Source organism: Dipodomys merriami, unplaced genomic scaffold, assembly GCF_024711535.1.
Source record: "Dipodomys merriami isolate MVZ:Mamm:240054 unplaced genomic scaffold, mDipMer1.0.p SCAF_4, whole genome shotgun sequence".
Lineage (NCBI taxonomy): Eukaryota > Metazoa > Chordata > Mammalia > Rodentia > Heteromyidae > Dipodomys > Dipodomys merriami.
The window spans coordinates 73538214-73559384 of NW_027205603.1; the positions used below are offsets into that span (position 1 = coordinate 73538214).

Consider the following 21171-nt stretch of genomic DNA (forward strand, 5'->3'; position numbering starts at 1 on the left):
GTTTTTCATTTGTTATAATATTCTATTCTTCTATGTATGTTTTCACTCTTGATTCCAGGCAATCCATCTTTAAGTCACATCCAGTTAAAAAAAACAAACAAACAAAAAAAAACAGCTCCAATTAAGAAACTCCTCTGTATAATACCTTGACAATAAAATTAAAAAAGAAACTCCTTTACTTGAAATCTTCCTTACCGTTATATTGCTTACTCATCTAAAATAGCCTAATAAATTCAAATGAATTCATATGTCTGAGATTAGACAAAATATTCTTGGTTCAGGATATTTTCTTAAAGCTATTTAAATCTTATCATCCAGGAACACCTCACCTGACATATCTGTTATTTTCCAGCAACAGCAATAAAAATAATGTGACTAGAGAAGTATGAATGAAGGAGAGATGCCTCACAATAGCTCAAGCAATCAGGCTTCGGCTTCCTTCCATACTGACTACAATTCTGTAGGTTTTTGACCTGTTTTAAAGAAAACTGGGCAGTAGGTATAGATAGGACTATGTATCACATCAATAATATTTTGTTATGCTATGTTTTAAAATGTTCCTAATGATTTCAGAGTGAGGAATATAGTTTGAAGATGCAAAACTAGGAGCTGGTAGTGCAAGTTAGTAAGCTATCACAGTAATCTCCAATTTCATAGAGGTGACATTATGCTCATTTGAACTAGGAAGTAGTTAAACACAAATGATGATAAGACAGTGAGAGAGTGGGAAAAAGAAGGAAGGACGGAAGGAAGGAAAGAAAGAAAGAAAGAAAGAAAGAAAGAAAGAAAGAAAGAAAGAAAGAAAGAAAGAAAGAAAGAAAGAAAGAAAGAAAGAAAGAAAAGAAAGAAAGAAAGAAAGAAAGAGAGAAAAAAAGAAAGAAAGAAAGAAAGAAAGAGAAAGAAAGAAAGAAAGGAAAGAAGGAAAAAAGGAGAAAGATAAAAGAAAATAAATAAAGGAAAGAAAGAGAGAAAGAAAGAAAAAACAAGCAAGCAAGCAAGCAAGCAAGCAAGCAAGCAAGCAAGCAAGAAAGAAAGAAAGAAAGAAAGAAAGAAAGAAAGAAAGAAAGAAAGAAAGAAAGAAAGGAAAGAAAGAAGAAAGAAAGATAAAAGAAAATAATTAAAAGAAAGAGAGAAAGAAAGAAAAAACAAGCAAGCAAGCAAGAAAGCAAGAAAGAAAGAAAGAAAGAAAGAGAAGAAAAGAGGGAGAGAGAGGGAGGGCAGGTGAGAGAAAGAAAGAAGCAAGGAAGGAAGGAAGGGAGGAGGGAGGGAGGAAGGAAAGGAAGAAGACCTAGTAATAGGGCCTGGTTTTGCCATTTTCATTAACTTAATAAATTGAAAATCTCTAGAGGTCACTGCTTTTGTCCCAGTTGAGTGTGGTATTGTAGTTTTAATGAGACTTTTCATTTAAAAAGGAATTAATGGTACCATGTTTAAGTGATAGGAGTTTTAGCTTGTTTCTTTGGGATACAGCAAATTAATTTATATTATCTAGATACAGACATTTTCATAATAACAGATACAAAACTGCTCTGCTGCTATGCCAAAGACACCTTGTCATAGTCTCTGAAACTCCTGCAGGCTGCCCATTCAGAATCAATGATGATTTTCCTTTAGGAAAACACTACGCGTATTATTTTACATTGGCTACTAAATCTTAATTCTGCTCTCTATCAAAGTGAAGAACAATCTCTATATGCCATAGCTAGCCCGCATGCAATAATGTGAGCAAAAATCAATCATTATGGGCACAATATCTAACACATATCAGAGACTCAATTATTTCCCTCAATCAATGTATAAGAAAATCAAACTCTGACTCTCAAGGTTCCTGATTTTTAAACTCATTTGTGTTTCTCAATTTTGTTGTATTTATCTTGACTTTAAAATTTCATTGTCATATTTGTTTTCCAAAATCTTGTGGAAGAAATTTTATTTTGTATTGGAGCTTGCTTGAAATTTTAATCTTTCAGATTCCAGTCTTCTGAGTAGCAAAGGTGACAAATGTACATGTCAGGCTTTAAAATTATATTTCTAATCACGCATTTTTTGTTGTGGAAATCATTGCCTCCATTATTAAAGGAAAACTTTATTTTTGGCATCTTCAAACATCTCCAGCCAGGATCATGACTATAGATTAGCAAATCATAAATATGAATAAACATACACACTAATATATCCATATATATTATTGTATAAATAACAGAATACAAATGACATTAGAATGTAGAAAATCAATAAAATAAGCAAACCTCAGTAGACTGAGATTCAGTGGATTTTTGAAAAGAAATTCATTGTGTTCTATGAACATTCTAAGATTTGAGTTTCATTAAAACATATATATATATGTATATATATAATATATTGTTAGAGTGAAATAACAAAGAAAGACAAGCTATGCCCACTGTAATTTCTCCATCATTGCTGAAGAGATGTCTTTTCTATCCAGCTAAATTAAACCTATTTTGTTAGAATAGTTAGTCTGATAGAACCTTTCAAAACAAATGATTGAACATATTAATTTAAAAGATCATAGCATCAAGAATATGATATGTAATGATGTTATTTGGAAACAAATGTTGACCCTTTTCCATGTTTAAGTGACATTGTCTTTTTAAAAATGATGCTTATTATCGCAAAAGCATCCTATTATAATTGAAGTTGTCAGTGGAAAAGAATAAGAGATTTTCCAAGATATATAAATGTTCACCTATCTTGACCCAAGATACTGAACATATAATTTTAGTTGAAGCCAAATAACAACATGTGATCAAATACTAAAAGACAGATGAGAAATAAAGGAGCAAGTAATCTAGAGCAGAAGACAAAAGAATGTTTTTATCGTTTAATTTTTTCATCAACTATTTTTTTACTTAAAATTCCACATAATTTTTTTTATTATATGGAGAAAGTAAACACTAATAAAAATGCATTTCAATTTATCACTAAACAAATAGGAAGTATCTAGACAAATATATGATATATAAATTAAACTACATGTAGAATCTTTATTGAAATTCAAAATCGAAACTTTCAGAAATGAACTAGAATAAAAATTATCTCAATGATCTACTCAATATTTTTGAAAATTAAATACTTCATTAATTAATTTAAGCTAGCAATTTAAAAATGGAGTAATCACACTTTTGAAGTTCTAAGCTTATGCTTTTACCAAAATGAAATTATAAATGAAGAAATTTTATATTTTATGTGCTTTAAATTTATTTATGAGCTTTATAATTACTGTAGACATTTGAATAGTGTGACATTTTCAAACCATTTTCTTTACTTTATTGCATTACACCAGTGATAAGAGAAGGTAGGATTATTTTCCTGAGTAATGTCTTAGCTTGATTCATGTTGTATGATTAAATAAATAATACTGTATATGGATCTTTATATTCCTGAACATGTCCATGTGTAGGAGAGTTTTTTAGTTCTAGGAAAACATGTATGCTGTATTGTAATAAATTTTACCCCTTCATCAAACACCTGTACCTTTTACTCAAAGAAATAATGTCCCTGACAGGTTTCCTTGTTCTCTTTTTGTAGTTTTGAATGGCCTTATTTTGACAGTATGAAATCTTCCTTTTTCTCCTGCCTGGCACACCTCTTTCTGCTAGTCCTCACCACTCAGAGTCTATTTGTCTTTTCTCCCATTCTTGAACTGATGATCAACTTTTGCTGAGTTCTTCCATGTTACTCTCATATGTACTTGCAATGTGCCACAGATAGCCATCTCTATTTTTTTGCATTCTCACTTCTTTTCCTGTGTAATGTCTTAGCTTGTCTTATGTTGTATGATTAAATAAATAATACTGTATATAGATCTTTATACTCCTGAACATGTCCATGTGTGTGAATGCTTTTTAGTTCTAGTTTCCATATAGAAGTAAAAATATATGATATTTGGTTTAATGTGCTTGGTTTGCCTTGCCCAATAAGATGTTCTCAATTTCATTCACCTTTTTTTTTTTTTGCAAAAACCATTTTAGTTTTCTTTATCATTTAAGTTCTTAACATGCTGTTGAAAATCTAAATCCAGAAGTAAGACTCTTTGCTAATATAAATTCACCTTTCTTCCTCCAAAGCAATGAACTCTTATAGATGGCCATTTTCCACCTGGACTCTATGCTTGCCTCTTTTTCATTACTTGTGTTTTCCATTATTCTTTCACTCTTAAATAGTCTGTCTTTTGTTTGAAGCTATTAGAAAGATGAAAACTTGAAGCCAATTACTCATAAGTTGGAGAAATTTCATATTAATAAACTTGTTTTCAAAATACCCTGTGTCTTTTATAAACTGAAGCTTTCTGAAGATTAGTCTCTCTTGAGGATCCCACAGACTGTTTGGTTGACTAGGTTATAAAAACTACGCACAATAATAAACATCATTTGTTAGTGTCATATGCACTTTCCTAAGAATATCCATACAGAATTTATGTAACTGTAATCCCTCTGTATATCACCTTTACACTAAGAATAAAAATCAATCAATCAATCAATCAATCAATCAATAAAAAGAAACACTCTGAATGGATGGTAACATCCAAATATGTAACAGGTAATCAGAAGCTGCGCTTACTGAACAAAACAGTGGCTCCTCACATGGACCTGCAGATGTCTAAAAGGAAAAGTACTAGAAGCTTGCAATCCCTGGCTTTGTTCTATGTCTGTGTCCTTTACTCTGAGCCATTCTCTCTCCTGTAGTTGCTTCTCCTCAATCTTGGATTCCAGAAAGGAAAAAGACAGATGGTTAAAACTGCTATGATTGAAGACAAAGCATCAATGCTCCATTAGGTACATTGTAATGATGCCCCACATGACCAATTCTGAGTTCATGAACAAGTGGAACAATATGATCACTATCTCTGATCCCCAAAACACACCTATGCCTGAGGCTAATAATTGTACATACCTCTTCCTCTCCTTCTTTCAATTTATCTTTCTCTCTGTAACCTAAAACCTATGTCTGAATAAGAAGATTGGCTGAAATGTATCTTTTCTTTCTTTCTAGTGCTCATGTCCATATACCTTTTTTTTTTTTTTTTTTTTTTGTCGGTCATGGGGCTTGAACTCTGGGCTGAGCGCTGTCCCTCAGCTCTTCAGCTCAAGGCTACCACTCTACCACTAGAGCTACAATGCCAATTCCGGTTTTCTAGTGGTTTATTGGAAATAAGAGTTTCTCCTGTCTGGGCTGGCTTTGAACTGCGATCCTCAGATCTCAGCCTCCTGAGTAGCTAGGATTACAGGCGTGAGCCACCGGCGCCTGGCTGTTTTTATATTTTTCTGTCCTTTCTCATTACTTTTATTTCTTTTGGTGCATTGAAGTTTGTGTGTAGATCTGACATATACTTAGGGGCCTTGGGCTTAAGACTCCATCTCAATAAACAGTAAGAGACATTCCTAATGTTAGTTTCACAAGAAATATAGTTTAGAGGACTGAAGTCTATAGTGAGGACTAGGGAATAAGAGTACTAGACTCTATCTAAAAATAACTAAACCTAAAAGGACTAGAGTTGTGGTTCAAGTAGTTGACTGCCTGCCCAACAAATGTTCAAACTCCAATATCACCAAAAGAAAATAAAGAAACAAATCACAGTGTACTAAATATTTCTAAATATATGCATTATAAACTTTACTCTATATAATATCATCATGTTTTACTCTTGTAGACTCAAATCATTATTACATTTGCCTTTACTTTTAAAAATATTTTCTCTGTTGCATTACAATAATAACTTCCATTTTACCCTTTAGAAATTTGGAAACATTTAAAAAAGTAGAAAAAAAAAGTAGAAAAAGTGCTTAGCTTATCGGAGTGTGCAGTTTATTCATGTCATTAATGTTTTTTTCATTTTAGGTTGTTTGTCTAACATGAGTATTTCTGTCTTATATCCTACCAGCAAAGACAACATAGCTGGAGTGCCTTTCGAAAACCCATTTCCCCTATTTCCTCTATACATTTATACAACTAGATTTATTTTTATGTAATCTAGTTTTTACATGGCATTATTTCCCTGAATATTTAGACTATCAAGCAACAATAAAACATTTATTTTTTTTCTCTTTTTTTCAGCATTAATAATATGTATATTAAGGATTTGTCTCATGGTGGCCAAAAAATCTTTTTCCAGATGGACTAGGAAAAATAAGTTACTTTTCTTGGGCTTAAAACATAACACTAGAGAAAGTGATAGACATGGTTTATTCAAGTTCAACACAAAAAGCTTTAAAAAGAATGGATACTTTCTTTTGACTTGGAGATAAAAAAATAAAATAGTATTTTCTCTTACTGTAGAGAAGATGCACCTAATATAGATATGGGATAAATAGATAAGTAAATTTCATGTAAGTGGAGTGAGTACTGATAAAATAATAAGACAAGTGAATACCCCAACAAAGATGGAAAAGTCTCTACTTGAAGAATGGGCATGATCCTGAGAGGGAAAGATTGGCACAATCATATTCTGGGAAGGCACACAATGTGCTACTTTCTGTGATGACAAATGCTTAAAGTATTTTTCTGGAATTTTTAAGATTTAAGAAATAGTGAAGTTTTACTTCTTTTTTAAAAAAATTCATCAGGCACAACTGAAATGTATTTTTTTAAACGTCTGTAAAACCCAGGCTTACCATTTTGTAATATAGCATGATAGGGTTCAAACCAATACCAGCTAGGTTTGTACTGTCTTTAAAAAGGACTTAAATGCTACAAGGTTAATATAAAAGCCAAATGAACAAGAGGAAAGGGCAACAAATTACAAGACTGAAAACCTGACTTGATTATTACTATGTGGGGGAATATAAGTTTACTTTTTAGTAAAGTAGAAAGATTGATACATAGTGTTGAATAACAAAAATATGAATGGACTTTTCAGCTAAATTACAATGTATGACCATTTAAGATAATTTGTATTATATCATTGCTCAAATCTGTGAGGGATGTGGGATACAAGATTTGGGCTGGAGGCAGTTGAATAATAGTTGCCTAGTAGGAATTTTTTTTCCTGCAAGTGATATATAATAGATATAAAATAGCTCTAGAATAAAAGGCTATGGAAGTTGGGATTAAACAGATGGAAACTAAGATAAAGGAAATAAGAATTGAAGATCCCAAGCCAATGAGATTGAAAAAGTTGGAAGATTAATAATTGAAGAAGATTGATAAGCAGGGTTGTAAGATGCTGGAAAAGAAACTATTTTTACCCGAATTCATTGGAGAAAATCAGAAAAATAAGAAAATCTGGGATTTATTGAATTCTACTTTGTCTTGGGTATACTAACAGACAATCTTCAGGTAGTTTAGTCTTTAATGACAATTAATCAATTCAATGCTAGTCATTCCATTTTAACAGAGGGGTGGACAAGTAACAACACTTCTGTGGTAATTACCACAGAATTGTATGTGGTAATGGTAAATGTAACACCAAATTAGGCACCCCAGAAAAGTTTACTTGGCAAGTGGAGATAGACAGAACCCCTATAAAATTTTTTGCATTAATGAATACACAGGAATATTTGGAAAGCCCATGGTTTAAGGAACCATGTGAAGAAGAGTCCACATTTGACATTTGAAGAATTTGCAAGTTTATGGTTTTCTTAAAGTAGATAGTATAATTATATAGTGACTAGATAAAGTAACCTATTACCTGTTAGGAGATATAACGTTGCTTTAATGATCTGAATGGCAACCCAAAATTAGGAGGTAGAAATACTCTTGATTCTCAAGGGTAAACAAATCCCTAAAGTATTTTTGTTTACGGTATCTTAACAAAAATGCCTCCCTTTCTCAATATCTTCTGCTTTAGATAAGGCCTTCTGAATGGAGGGAAAGTCTGTGTAAGCTATGGAGTCCACAAGCTGGGTTTCCACAGACACTTGGATGCAATTCTAAGAGACATTTAAAATTTTGATTTAGTTCTTGGTACAGGGAAGGGCTGCTAGCTTTTATATCTCTTTGGCAGCATTTCTGTCCTTGCAAGCCAGTCATGTTCCATAGGCATTTCAAATTAGAGAGAAACACTTTTAAGACTTCAAAACACAGCTGTTGGGACTATCACCTTGAAGACTTAAGCACAAACGTAAGCACAATATAGCAAGCAAAATGCAGGGGTTTGTAAAGGATTTTCTTATAGATATCCTCTGTAATTATGACAGTATTGATTATGTGCATACCAAAAAGTTTCTGTTTTGTATTCAGCTGCTTGGTAGTCATTAAGTTTATGATGAGTTTGAGGTCATCTACAAGGTCACATGATCAGAGAAATTGATGGGGGAAATGTTGTAGGTGCACTTTTGCTGTTAAAATCAATTCAATTCATTAGACTTATCTAACTTTCTTTGTCAGGCATATAGACATATGAAGGATCTTCTGTTTGATTTCCTATATATTAACACTTGAAAACTTTCTCAAAGACTAAGGAAAGTATTCTATGTGTTAAGTATGGTGTACAACAGAATAGGAGTTAAGAACCTGATTGCAGCAATTGAGAAAATAAGAAAAACTATATGCCTGAAATATCTAAGTGAGTGCAAGAAAAATGTGTAGGGTAACACAGATATTAAATGGAGTAGGATTTCCCAGGAGGAATAAAAAAGCAAGAAGTGAAAAAGATCAGAGGAAATCAGATATTCTTGAGACAAACTATAAGGGGAGACACTCACCATATAAACTATTGATAGGAATTAAGCCTGCGATTATGGGAGCTCTTTGGAGCATTGAAAAGAACACAGCTGTGTAGGGGGACCCAGAAGTTGGTGTTGGTGTTTAAATGAGAAAAACATATTATTGTAGATGTGAATGAACTTGGAGGTAGCATGGCCAACTTGTGAGAAGATGAAGAACCTATAGAGAGTAAAACTGATACTACAAATTTCTGAAAATGTTCAACATTTGAAAATTGTATATATATATATATATATATATATATATATATATATATATACAGATATTTTCTTGTCTTTATTATTATCTTACAAAGGGGTTTCAACTTAACAGGCTAGTTTTATGGACACACTGTAAACTCACAATATCACCCCCCTAATATTTTCTTATAATATTTTCCTGTAATCACCTTTTCCTTTCTTGCTCTTCACAGTATCTTTCACAGGGCAGATTGAATTACACCTTGCCAGTTTTGTATTTTTGTTGTAGGGAATGGCAAGGACAGAGGGACTAGACAAGCTTAATATGGGTTTCTTAGAAATACTTATGGGGCCGGGCGCAAGTGGCTCACTCCTGTAATCCTAGCTACTCAGGAGGACGAGATCTGAGGATCACGGTTCAAAGCCAACCCGGGCAGGAAAGTCCGTGAGACTCTTATCTCTCATAAACCACTAGAAAACCATAAACCACTGAAAAACCGAAAGTGGCGCTGTGGCTCAAGCAGTGGAGCGCTTGCCTTGAGCTGCAGAGCTGAAGGGTAGCGCCCAAGCCCAGAGTTCAAGCCCCACGACCTACCAAAAACAAACAAACAAACAAAAAAAAACACCAAAAACTTATGGGGTAGATTGTTACTCGAGGTGGTTACTAGAGATGGAGGTGTTGATGCATGGGGTCTCACCACCGAATTCCCCTTTGACATTCAAGGGCCAGGGAAAGCTAATTGTTTAGGGGGGATAATAATGTCCAAATGAGAAAATGTCTTGGGAATTGAAGACCCAATGAAAAATACATCATAATGTTATGTATCTTTTGCAGATTTGTTTTATTTCTTCAGCATTGATGTGATTCTCAGAGAGTTGTGAATAACTGATATAAATGAGGACATTTCAACAGTAAATAAAAAATTCTTTGAATTCTTTTCTCCTCTGAACCATGAGAATTATGACTTCCACTGCTGCTACTGAAGCAGTAACATCTGTATTGCTGATATCTACCCTGAAAGACAATGTAACCATTTGCCTGTTCAAGAAAAAAGGTCTCAATTTACACCTCTGCTTGAAGTTATCTTTACTATAGATCTATTTCAAATCTGTCTGCCTGAAATAATTACTGTGCACAAAACTTTACCACCTAATTCTATTTTTTTTTCCTTTATATTTGGAATGGTCAGTACTGCTGGATAGAAACCATCTAATTAAGCAGATTCATGATCATTATCTCAAATTAATCAACAAGAAAGCATTTATATATAAAGCTTGCTCTCTCACTCTTGGTAACAACTATTTCCCCCCCCTTTTTTTTTTCTTTCAGTTTCAACCCTCTTTTCCCATCTATTCCATTATTGTCCCCTGATAGTTTTTACTTGATATTCTTTCTTGAAACAGGATTTTCAAATTAAAAATATTAAGTTTGAACTCTTATATCTTCATCAAGAAATTTGCCAGCCTTTCAAGCCGTAATTTCCACTCATTTATCAAAATGTATTTTTCCTCTTCTTGTTCTTCTAATACTATTAATTCTCTTCTATAAAATGATGTTCCTTTATTATGGCCTCTATGTCCTATGTTATCTATCTACTCCTGTCTATAGGACAATTTTGTAGTATCCAGCAAGCATGTTTCTTTCTTTTGTATCTCTAAAAAAAGAATTTATACTCTGCTCAATATAATGAAAAATGCTCAAAATGTTACCCATCTGGTATATCGTTCCTCACCTTCACCTTGTCCTGGTTTGATTCTGAGCTCTATCATTCCAAAGGAACCATGATATTAACAGCCCTCGTATTGTCAAATTCAAGAGACTACTTCCTGTCTCATCATCCGATTTTCAATGCTGGTCAATACTTACCATCTCACTTTTAAGGGAATTCCTTATTTTTCTTCCTATATGACTTCCTATATCACGCGTGGGATTACCATCAGGAAGTACAGGTTATGGAGTTGACATTAAACTTTCTCTTATCTTTCTGTTTATTTTATCTGATGTAGTTTACTCATTTAACTTTCAGATTCCTTATATTGTCGGTAGGATCATTTCTCTTTTGGTAGTAGTGGTTTGAGCTCAAGGATTTTTGCTCATTAGGTAGGTGCTCTACTCTTTGAGTCATGCATCTAGTGCTCTTTCTCTCAGTGGGATGGTTCCCTAACGCTTTGGACTTGAATGATCCTCTGCTAACTTCGTAGGTATATTTAGAAATCAAGGTTATCTGAAAATTCTAATTTTGAAAGAACTCAATTCTACAGTAAATATAAATGTAAATATACATTTATGTAAATATATTATCCCATTTCAGACTATCCAATCCTTGAATAATCACACTTTTTCTGTTGATTTTATCAGCGTCTAGAACAAACTATCATCAAATAATGAAGATTTTGTTACCAAAAGACATGTTGATTCAAGTCTAACTCACTGCAGATGCTAGAGTCTTAGTCTCTATCATCTTGCACTTCTACTGTACTAACCTAAAACTTTTTTTCTATCCATTTACTCTAAATAGAAAGCAAATCTACTGAAAATATGTTTCAGTTAAGATACTCTCTTACAACTCTGGACAGCTTGCCATCAAAATTAGGTAAGTGACCTAAGTGAGGGGAACTTTGATGAACGCAACAGCCTGCCCAGCCAAGAGGGAATGGCTTTTGCATATGTGTTGGTTAATGTTGCCAAATATAAGAAATGAACTTTAAAACTCTTCCAGCCTCTGTGTGTGTGTGTGTGTGTGTGTGTGTGTGTGTGTGTGTGTGTAGCTGTGGGACGAAATTACCTGAGTTTTAAACATTTGTTTTCAATTTAAAAAATATATAGCCAGCTCCAGTGACTCACGCCTGTAATCCTAGCTACTCAAGAGGCTGAATGTGAGGATCATGGTTCAAAGCCAGCCTGGGCAGGAAAGTCTGTGAAACTCTGTTCTCCAATAAATCACTAGAAAAGAAAACAACTGGAAGTGGCGCTGTGGCTCAAGCGGTAGAGTGCTCGCCTTGAGTTGAAGAGCGTTGGGACAGCGCCCAAGCCCAGAATTCAAGCTCCACAATCGACAAAAACAACAACAACAACAAAAATAGATCTAGAACAAAGACTATCTCTAGTGTAGTCCAGATTATGTTGAATAGCTGCCAATTTCATTTCTCTAAAAAGGGATGTGGCTTCCCCATCTCTCCTCAGTTCATTCTGTGTTATTTTTCCCACTCCTTTGTACCCTGAAATGAGCATCACTGCTTTTTACTTCTTTGGAATAGCTCATGGTCTTCTTCAGAACATGGGTGTTACTTCCCCTCAGGTTAGACATAAAATCTTCCTAGTATATGAGACACAAAATCTTCCTAGTATTAGCATAGTGATGACCCTTTAAGCCTGGATTAGTGCCCATCCTCAGATTTCTTTAGTTTCACTTATAGAAACTTAAGATTTATTTTTTAAATTGTGAATTCATATTTATTTTCTAAACTTGAAATTGCAGGTGCATTCATTGTACTGCAAACTACTATAGTTCACTGCATTTCTATTAATTTACAATTTCCTCCTCATGAGTTTCAATAAACAATTTATATAACTGTTAAGTAATCAATTAAAATAATTATTAATAATGGATATGTCATTATAACATTTGCATATATATGTATTTCACAAGCATTATAGTTATTACGGATATATCAACTATGCATTCTTCTCATACCAATATGATAAACATTATTGTATTCATATATAGACCTGAGCAAACAATCTTAAGAAGACGAAATAATTTGTGTCAAATGGAATATATTGATAAACTGTGAAGTATACCATAAAATATCTGTAGGAAAGTGTGGAGTATTGGAGACCTATAGACATTTGTTCAAATTTCAGTCCTATCAATTTAAGTTAGGCAAATGGACGATTAACTGATAAGGAACATTGGATTATCAAAAGAAGAGTGCATATAAACAGATCTACTCAGTAAAATTCTTATCAGTTTGTGGTCTATAAAGTATAAATATTTAATATCCATAGTAAAAGATTTATTTGATTTTTTTTTGAGACAGGGTTTTGCTACATAACCCAGGTTGGCCTTAAGTCCTTCTGCCTCAGCCTCTTCTAAGAATCTAAGTATAGGTTTTCCTTTCCTCCTAGGAATATTCTTTAGAATATCATCTATATATTATATAAGTAGGTGATTTATACTTCATACCTCTTTATAAAAGGAGAAGACTGAATATGTGCTATATATAACCAAAAACATTATCATCAGTAAGTAAATTATATAATATGTGAATAATACACATGCAGAAATACATATTTGTGATTTTTAACTAAATAAAAATTTAACATTTTGATTAGAATTTTGTGTTGTTTAAAGCCTGGAACATGCCCAGAAACTGGTGGCTCACTCCCACAATCCTAGCTACTCAGAAGGCTGAGATTTAAGGATTGTGATTTGAAATCAGCTAAGGCAGGAAAGTCCATGAAATGCTTATCTGCAATTAACCACCAGAAAACCCGAACTGGAGCTGTAGCTCAAAGACCTTAGCTAGCCTTGAGAAAACAAAAACAAAAACAAAAACTCAAGGATATAACTAGACTTGAGTTTGAAATATCATTGACCATGTAAGGAAAATGGCTTTTTTTAATTGTGAAAATACCATGCAGAGGGGTTAAAATTACATGAGCAAGTTAATGAATATATTTCTTATCAAGCATTGTTGCCTCCTCCTTTGTTTCCCCTTCCCATCATCTTATAAATATGTTAGAAACAATAGCATGAAAAAAAACATTTGAGTCCTTATCTTGGGGTTTATTTTGCCTAACATCAACTTATCTGACCGTTTCTGCTTGTCTCAGACATATACTAGTTATTGTAAATAAAGGAAACCATGGAAATGTTTTATCATTACAGTACATCTGTAGCCCTTGAAATAGAGCTTCAAATACTTTAGTAGTGAAGTGCTAATGTCAAGCACTAGTAATTCAACATTTTAAAGAAGTGTTTTTAGGTAAATTAGGCAAATTAAAAGCTTTCATAGTGTACTATGTACATTCTCTTATTTGTTGATAAATTTAGTGAATGAATTTTAATGATACGATGGAAATAAAATTAAAATTCACACATAGGTATATAATATTAATAGCATACCTTTAGAATGCTTATAGACTAGTTGATAGAGACCTTCACACATCACCTCATAAGAAACTCCTCATTGTGAGTGGTGAATTTGACTTACATATTCCATATTCCAGGAAGAGACCCTCAGACTGACAGGACAGAGTAAGTTACACACAACTGACTAGCTCATACAATAACACAATAATACAATAATTTAAAATATTACCTGAAATCGGATCCAATTCTCTTTCCGTTTTCAGGTTCTCCTGGATCTGGGCATAAATTGGAGGCTGTTTTAATACCCCCTTCATTTACTGTAATGACACAGGAGAAAAAACACAAGAGACAACATATATGGTTAGAAATATGGAATTATTTTAATTTAAATTTTTACATTAAATATATCATTGTATTTTTCTATTATAATCACTATTTTTTTCTTTTTTTTTTGCTGGTTGTGGGGCCTAAACTCTGGGCCTGGTCTCTGAGCTTTGTCCCTCAGCTCTTCAGCTCAAGTCTAGCACTCTACCACTTGAGCCACAGCACCACTCCCTGCTTTTTCTGCTTATGTGGTACTGAGGAATCGAACCCAGTGCCTCATGCATGCAAGGCAAGCACTCTACCACTGAGCCACCTTCCCAGCCCCTAATCACTATTATTTAAATATGGAAAGATAGTCTATTTTTATGGAACAAAAATAACAATCAAATATTTTTGTTATTTATTGACCTATCCAAATTTACCTGTAGTGCTCATATTCACACTGCAGTATTTTATTTAGAAGATAATGCTTTTAAAACTATACTCAAATTGTAAAACATATTTTGTCATATCAGTGCCAGATTTTCCATAATAATTTGAAGGACAGAGATAGATGCAACAATATGCTTAGGTCCCTATTATTTTCAAATTTGCAACAGGAAAATAACAAGAAAAAATAATATTGCAAATGCTTCTGTATTTCATAAGCAACAAAGCAAATTTGTCACACATGACTAAAGTCAACCAATGGTGAAAGTTGCAATGCACACCACTGGAATACAATACAAAGCTGAGAAAAAAAATGATGGCTTTGCTCTCAAGCACTCAGGTACTCTTTTCCATGATTTTTTATTTAGTCAATTCACACATTTTCAGTTTCTTTCAGTATCATTTGGTTGTTTATTGATTGATTAATGTTTACCAGTAACTATGATCACATTGGATAATTTAATCTTTAAGACTGAGTTTTTTTCAATGTGAATAGTATTACCTATTTATTTATATTTTGTGACTGAGTCTCCTATATATTCCAGCAGGTTTTGAACTCTCAAACTTTACTTCTGAACTATTTTAATCATGTTTATTAATTTTAGTCTTTTAGTGAACTGGAAAATAACTGATTATTTTCTTATTTACTACATATACTACTTGTTTTAAGAAAATAATGGATAGATTCCAGGGAAATAAACTATAACCATGGTTCTTACCCCTAAATGTGGATTAGAAACACTTGTAAAGCTTTTTTTTTTGAATGATGATGTCTAGATTGACTTCTGAACAGGATAGTGCAGCTAATTTAGAGAATAGGCTGGCATAAGTCGCTGAATTTCTTAAATAAATCTCAATGTCTTTCTAATAAAAATTATACATTGAGAACAACCAGACTACTGGAACCTTAACATAAAATTATCTCTTTCTGAGTGTCATAGGATAACAGCTAGTGATCAGAGGATGCTCAGGCATTCACCCAAAGAGCTCCATATTTTTTATTTTTCTCAGTGCTGAAAACAAATGTCCATGCTAGGATCCTCTAATGTGTGTGTGTGTGTGTGTGTGTGTGTGTGTGTGTGTGTGTGTGTGTGTGTGTGTGTGTGTGTGTGTGTGTGTGTGTGTGTGTGTGTGTGTGTGTGTGTGTCCCTATTTGGTGCAAATTCTTTCTTAGCCTCGTAGATCAGCATTCAAAATTGACTTTGTCATCTTCTGTATGAAATTTAACCTAACCACTTGGATAGTTTGACTCCATTAGCTACTATGCATACTAGAGGAGAAGTAAAATCCCCCAAACATGATTAGTTACTATTGCTTAGATCTTCAATGAGTATGGCTGCTCTTACTGTTCACTAAGATGCAGCCATTACTCAAATCCAACTCCCCACTTACTTTGCTGCAATCTCCTGGTCACATGTGTTCATGCATGCCTTTGGTTCTCCTCTCAATTACAATTTCTTTTCATTCATCTATTAAAACCATACTGTAATACTCATTTCAAATTTGCATTCCTTCCTAGAAATCATTAATTTTATCTTGTTATTCTCATTCATCTTTTAGCAGAATTAGTAGTATTTTATTTGGATAATTTTAAGTTTGATTTGAAGTTGTTATGTCATATTAAAATGAACAGTTTCACATTCTTTTAATAATCTGTACAAAGAGATTATATCCTTGACAAAGAGGAAAGGAAAACTCATAATTATTTTAATATAACCACAAAGTCTGGAGATAGGTTAGCAACTTCTTAATAAATATGTTCTAGTTCTTTGATTGACAATACCTTCTGATACACTGTTTTCAATAAAGTGAGAACTTTCTAGGGAAGGTATTCTTTTTCTGATCTGACAGACTTCTAATAATGTTGTAGAATATATTCTTAAAATATGCTTTTATAAACATTGGTTGAGGATGAGAAAAAGAGTTTTTATGACCTAGAATTAACTATTAAAGCATAATATACAACATCTATTTTAAACCATTTATATAAGTAGTTTATGAATATATTACTAGAGGATAAAAGCAAGAAAAATCTACAAAATCTTTTTCTTACATTTTTCCTCTAAAGGTTCAAATATTTTGCATGAATTAGAATGATGGTTAATATTTACATGGTACTATGTGTGAGGAATAATTGTACATACTTTATGGCTCATTTGACTCTCAAACAATTTTTAAGTGTAGTTACTATTATCATACACCTTTTCTAGGTGAGAAAACTGACTCTTGGAGGTGTTAGGGAAATTCTCAAAGGAAACTTGGTGCTGACACCAGTTACACATACTTAAAATCCTAGCTATGAGAAGGGCTGAGGTCTGGAAGATTAAGGTTTGAAACCAGCCCAGGAAGACAAGTCCACAATATTCCAACTCGAAAATAACCATTAGCAAAAGGCTAGGCTAGAAGTGTGGTTCACATGCAAAGTGGGAGGCTGCAAGGGAGGCTGCAATTAAAACATCTACGAATATGGCAGATTGCTAGTGAATGACAGTCTATATTTAATACTCATCTAAATCTTGAGTACTACATCAGAAATTCTATTATTGTATTATTATAACATTTCAAATATTGTTGCAAATGTATTTCCTTAAAATTTAGGGCACATTTATAATTTTTATGACATACTTATGTCATCTCAGATTCTATTATATTAAATATTAAATATATTAAACATCTTACATATTCATGATCAAGTTGCTTGTTATTTATGTATGTTTGGATATTGTTCTTAGTCAAACTTAGTATGTTCTTAAGTACAGGGGGACTTAAAGTTTGATACTATATAGGCTAGAAATAAAATAAGTGAAAACAAATTCTCTTTTCTCTGATTTATAGACATTTCAGAATTGCTCATAGTGAAGAGCTGCAAAGATATTCAAATGAGGTTCCTCTCATTCAGTCAAGCCTTTTCCACCATAGCATATCCTTGAGTTAGAGTATCTTCCTTCCACCACTGCAAGAATTTGAATCCTGTTAAAATTTAATCAACTGGCTGCATGTTTTCCTTTGCAAAATAAATCACTTGTGGGAAATCCATATGCAAAGGTCTTTATGAGTTTTATCTTGTTCTTTTTGTTTACTTGTTTTTCTTCCTTTTTTAACTCAGGGTTAAAGTGGTTTACCATTTGAGCCATGTCCCCAACTGTTTTATCTTCCTTTACATTTATTTTTCAGGTGCACTCTTGTTTTTATCTCGGAGACCAATCCTCCTACCTTCAACTCCCATGTAACTGGCATTATTGGTTTATTTTCTTAGTCTTTTGCTTGGGAATTCATGATGTTTCCATTTCTATCTCTCCTGTAGTTGGGAGTATATGCATGTCTTAATGGCATTTGATTAGACTACAGTCTTTGCACTTGCTAGACAAACACTCTATTTCTTGAGGTACTTATTCAGTTTTGTTTTTTTTTTTTTACTTTAGTTAGTCTTTACCTAAGGTATCAATGACTTTTGCTCAGGCTGGTTTAAATAGTGATTCTCCTACATAGCTGAACTTTGCATTCACATACCGCCAAATCTTGTTGTTCATCTAGATAAGGTTTCAGGAACTTTTCCATAAGTTGACCCTGAAGTTTGATCTTTCCTATCGCTTTCCTAAAGGCTCACATGACTGGTGTGAGCTAATGTACCTCAATACTTTAAAAGTAATTTTTACCTTTATTGTCATTGATGTGTGAGACCTCTACAGACACACAACAATGGAAAAGAAAGAAATGAAACAAAGTGTAGGATTTAAAAATTGGATCATTTAATTTTTTAATAAATGGAAGATCCTAATTATATACATATGTAATATATTAATTTTCAGGAACATTATTTTTTATGTATTTTATATTATAAAGTAAAACATTATAAACATAAAACTGTAATATCTTGGGTCAAAATGTTGTCTTAAGGTTCATTTTGAGTAAGCCCAAATCTACTTTAAAATATGGAAAAGAGCAGATTCTGATAAAATCCACCTCTAACCTTCCCTCTTTCACTTATTCACATTGCCACTTGAGTAGTATGTTTAGAATTCAATCTTGCCTTATATTCTAAACAAAAAAAAATGAGTTAGCGGGTCAAAAATCATGGAGGTCAAATTGCTTCATTTAAGAGACTACTCAATAATCTACAGCACATTGTTTTTCAGCTCATTTAACTTCTCAGTAAAATTTTGGAGCTCCAAGGGCTGAGGTTATGTTTCCTTCCGTCCTTTACTAGATTGGCTTCCAAGAGGAACTGAGGATGAATGGATCCCATGGATGAATGAATGGATGAATTTGAAATAAAAAAGAAAAGCAAAACCATGTATGATAAGTTCATCTTTAATAATTTTGTTTAAAATCTGTTAGAGACTATGAGACATGTTTGCAAATCATCAAAATCAGGTCTTTATTCAATCGCTTTACAATATAAAAATATATGTTGGGTTTTTTTTTCTCTATAAACCTATAATGTTTGAGGGTAGATTTGGCAAAGCTTACTGTTTTAAACAGAAAAGGATGGATGTGTTCATTTGTAGTTCAGATTCAAAAGCTGAGAGAAAGCTGAAACACAATTGAAATATCCTAACAAACCTAATGGATTTCCTTGAACCTGTTGTTAATTCATTTCTTGGTTAAACCACAATAATGCTATGTAAGATTTGGCTAGTGCATTCTCTTTCTGTCTACTAACTTCTCTCATGCCAGTAACACAACTGATAGTTTTCCAGGTAACTTAACTGTTAATTATAGTATTTTTATTTATATATATTTATTTTAGAATAGTTTCCCATTGAAAGACAAATGTCAGATAGAATAATCTTTCTTTAAAATTTCTTTGATTTGTGGGTAGTAAATGATAGACAGATGAGCAAATGAAAGCAGTATACAAATTGATAATACAAATTGCCATTTTCTAACATTTGCTTTCAAACCTGAGATAATATTTGTTTAAGCCACTTACCCAATTAATGAGAATCAACTGTGGTAAATTTTAAGATCATTTTGGCTTGCTATATTGCAATCATGAAATATTTGTAATGCATTCTTCTCATTGATTTGTGAATTAGTTATACTCAAAAAATAAAAAAGCTTTTACATAAAGTATTATACATAAATGCAAAATATATACATGTATATATGTATGAATATATACTTATATATGCTGTATAGATTACTATTGTTGCTTCTTAATAACTTTTTGCCTAACAATCTTAAAGCAAATATTCAGAATTTTGTTTTAGTTGTAACATAGCATATTGTTTACACTTACAGCCCATGGAAACCATAAATTGTATCTTTCACTGTTTGGCAATAGGCCAAATAGAATAGATAAGTGCATACTCCACCTAACACCTTGATAAACCCTACATGAATTATTGTAAATAAACTTTACTTATTGAAACATTTGGGATGTTTGAAGCATGAAGTGTTTACTACATATATGTACAAAAAGATAAAAATGAGAACTGGCATTGTAACTTGTAATTCAATTCAAATATATTAGCTAGAAAAAACTTGAAAAACATACTAAAATAAATATTGAGTGTGGATATTTAACTTTTATTGTATGATGACATGAAAATATGTAATATAAAAGAATCATCTCATAAGGCATTTTAAATTTGTATCTTCTATGATAAAAACATACATATTTCTTGAGTACTTTTGTAGCTGCTTGATATATTTACAATTTTTTCCAAAATACTTATCTAAACCATATTGTAGCATTTTCCAAAAATCCACCAAGCTCTAAAATATACTTTTGCCTGCCAAATATATGAAAAAAATTGTAAGTTTAGTTAAGTTCTTAGAAATTATCGATTGAGTGATTTTCAAGCAGGTAACTCGCGTTGATCATTTTACACTTAATATCTACTATCTTTTTTTAGTATTCTCAAATGTAATTAATAAAATGTAAAAATCACACTTCAGAGCTGGATAAATATAAAATATATAATAATGTAGAGATTAAAAAATAATTTCCTAATAATCAATGTAAAAATTCCATTTACATATTTTACTGTTTACAAATGACTTCCATTGAGTATATATCTTTATCATTTAGACTGCATGATTTCTTTTTCACTTTCTTTATGACAAAGACAATTCACCATTTAATCTCCAAAAGAATGTCCTGGTAAAGCTGATAGATTATTATTATTGATAGAAACAGACCAAAATCATCCAGCTTCCATAATTTGAAATAACAAGTTTTTATTCCTAATATGCTTATAAAGCATTAAGATAAGGAACTTGTACTAATTACAATTCATTCATACAACAAACACAAATAACTTTACTAAAAACAATATCCCAGATTTGTTTATGTTATTAGAGATGAAAAATTATTGTTATTCGTTTAATTTGAGCTAAATGCATGTCTACCAAATGATCTCTAAAGCACTGAATTTATGAGAATAATTTGCATTTCAGGCTTCTTTCCTAAGGTTTTCCAAAGTATAAATAGTATTAATTAAATTCATTTA

General features: G+C 32.3%; 1 protein-coding gene across 4 annotated transcripts in view; it reads right to left on the minus strand.

The window, feature by feature from the left end:
• The window catches only part of Csmd3 (CUB and Sushi multiple domains 3), a 928259-nt gene that overhangs the window by 528886 nt on the left and 378202 nt on the right, over positions 1 to 21171 (minus strand). For all 4 annotated transcript variants that reach the window (XM_069991287.1, XM_069991286.1, XM_069991285.1 and 1 more), the window contains one exon: positions 14190 to 14277. In XM_069991287.1, the coding sequence (XP_069847388.1) occupies positions 14190 to 14277 (88 nt within the window). The remainder of the gene's footprint in view (positions 1 to 14189; positions 14278 to 21171) is intronic.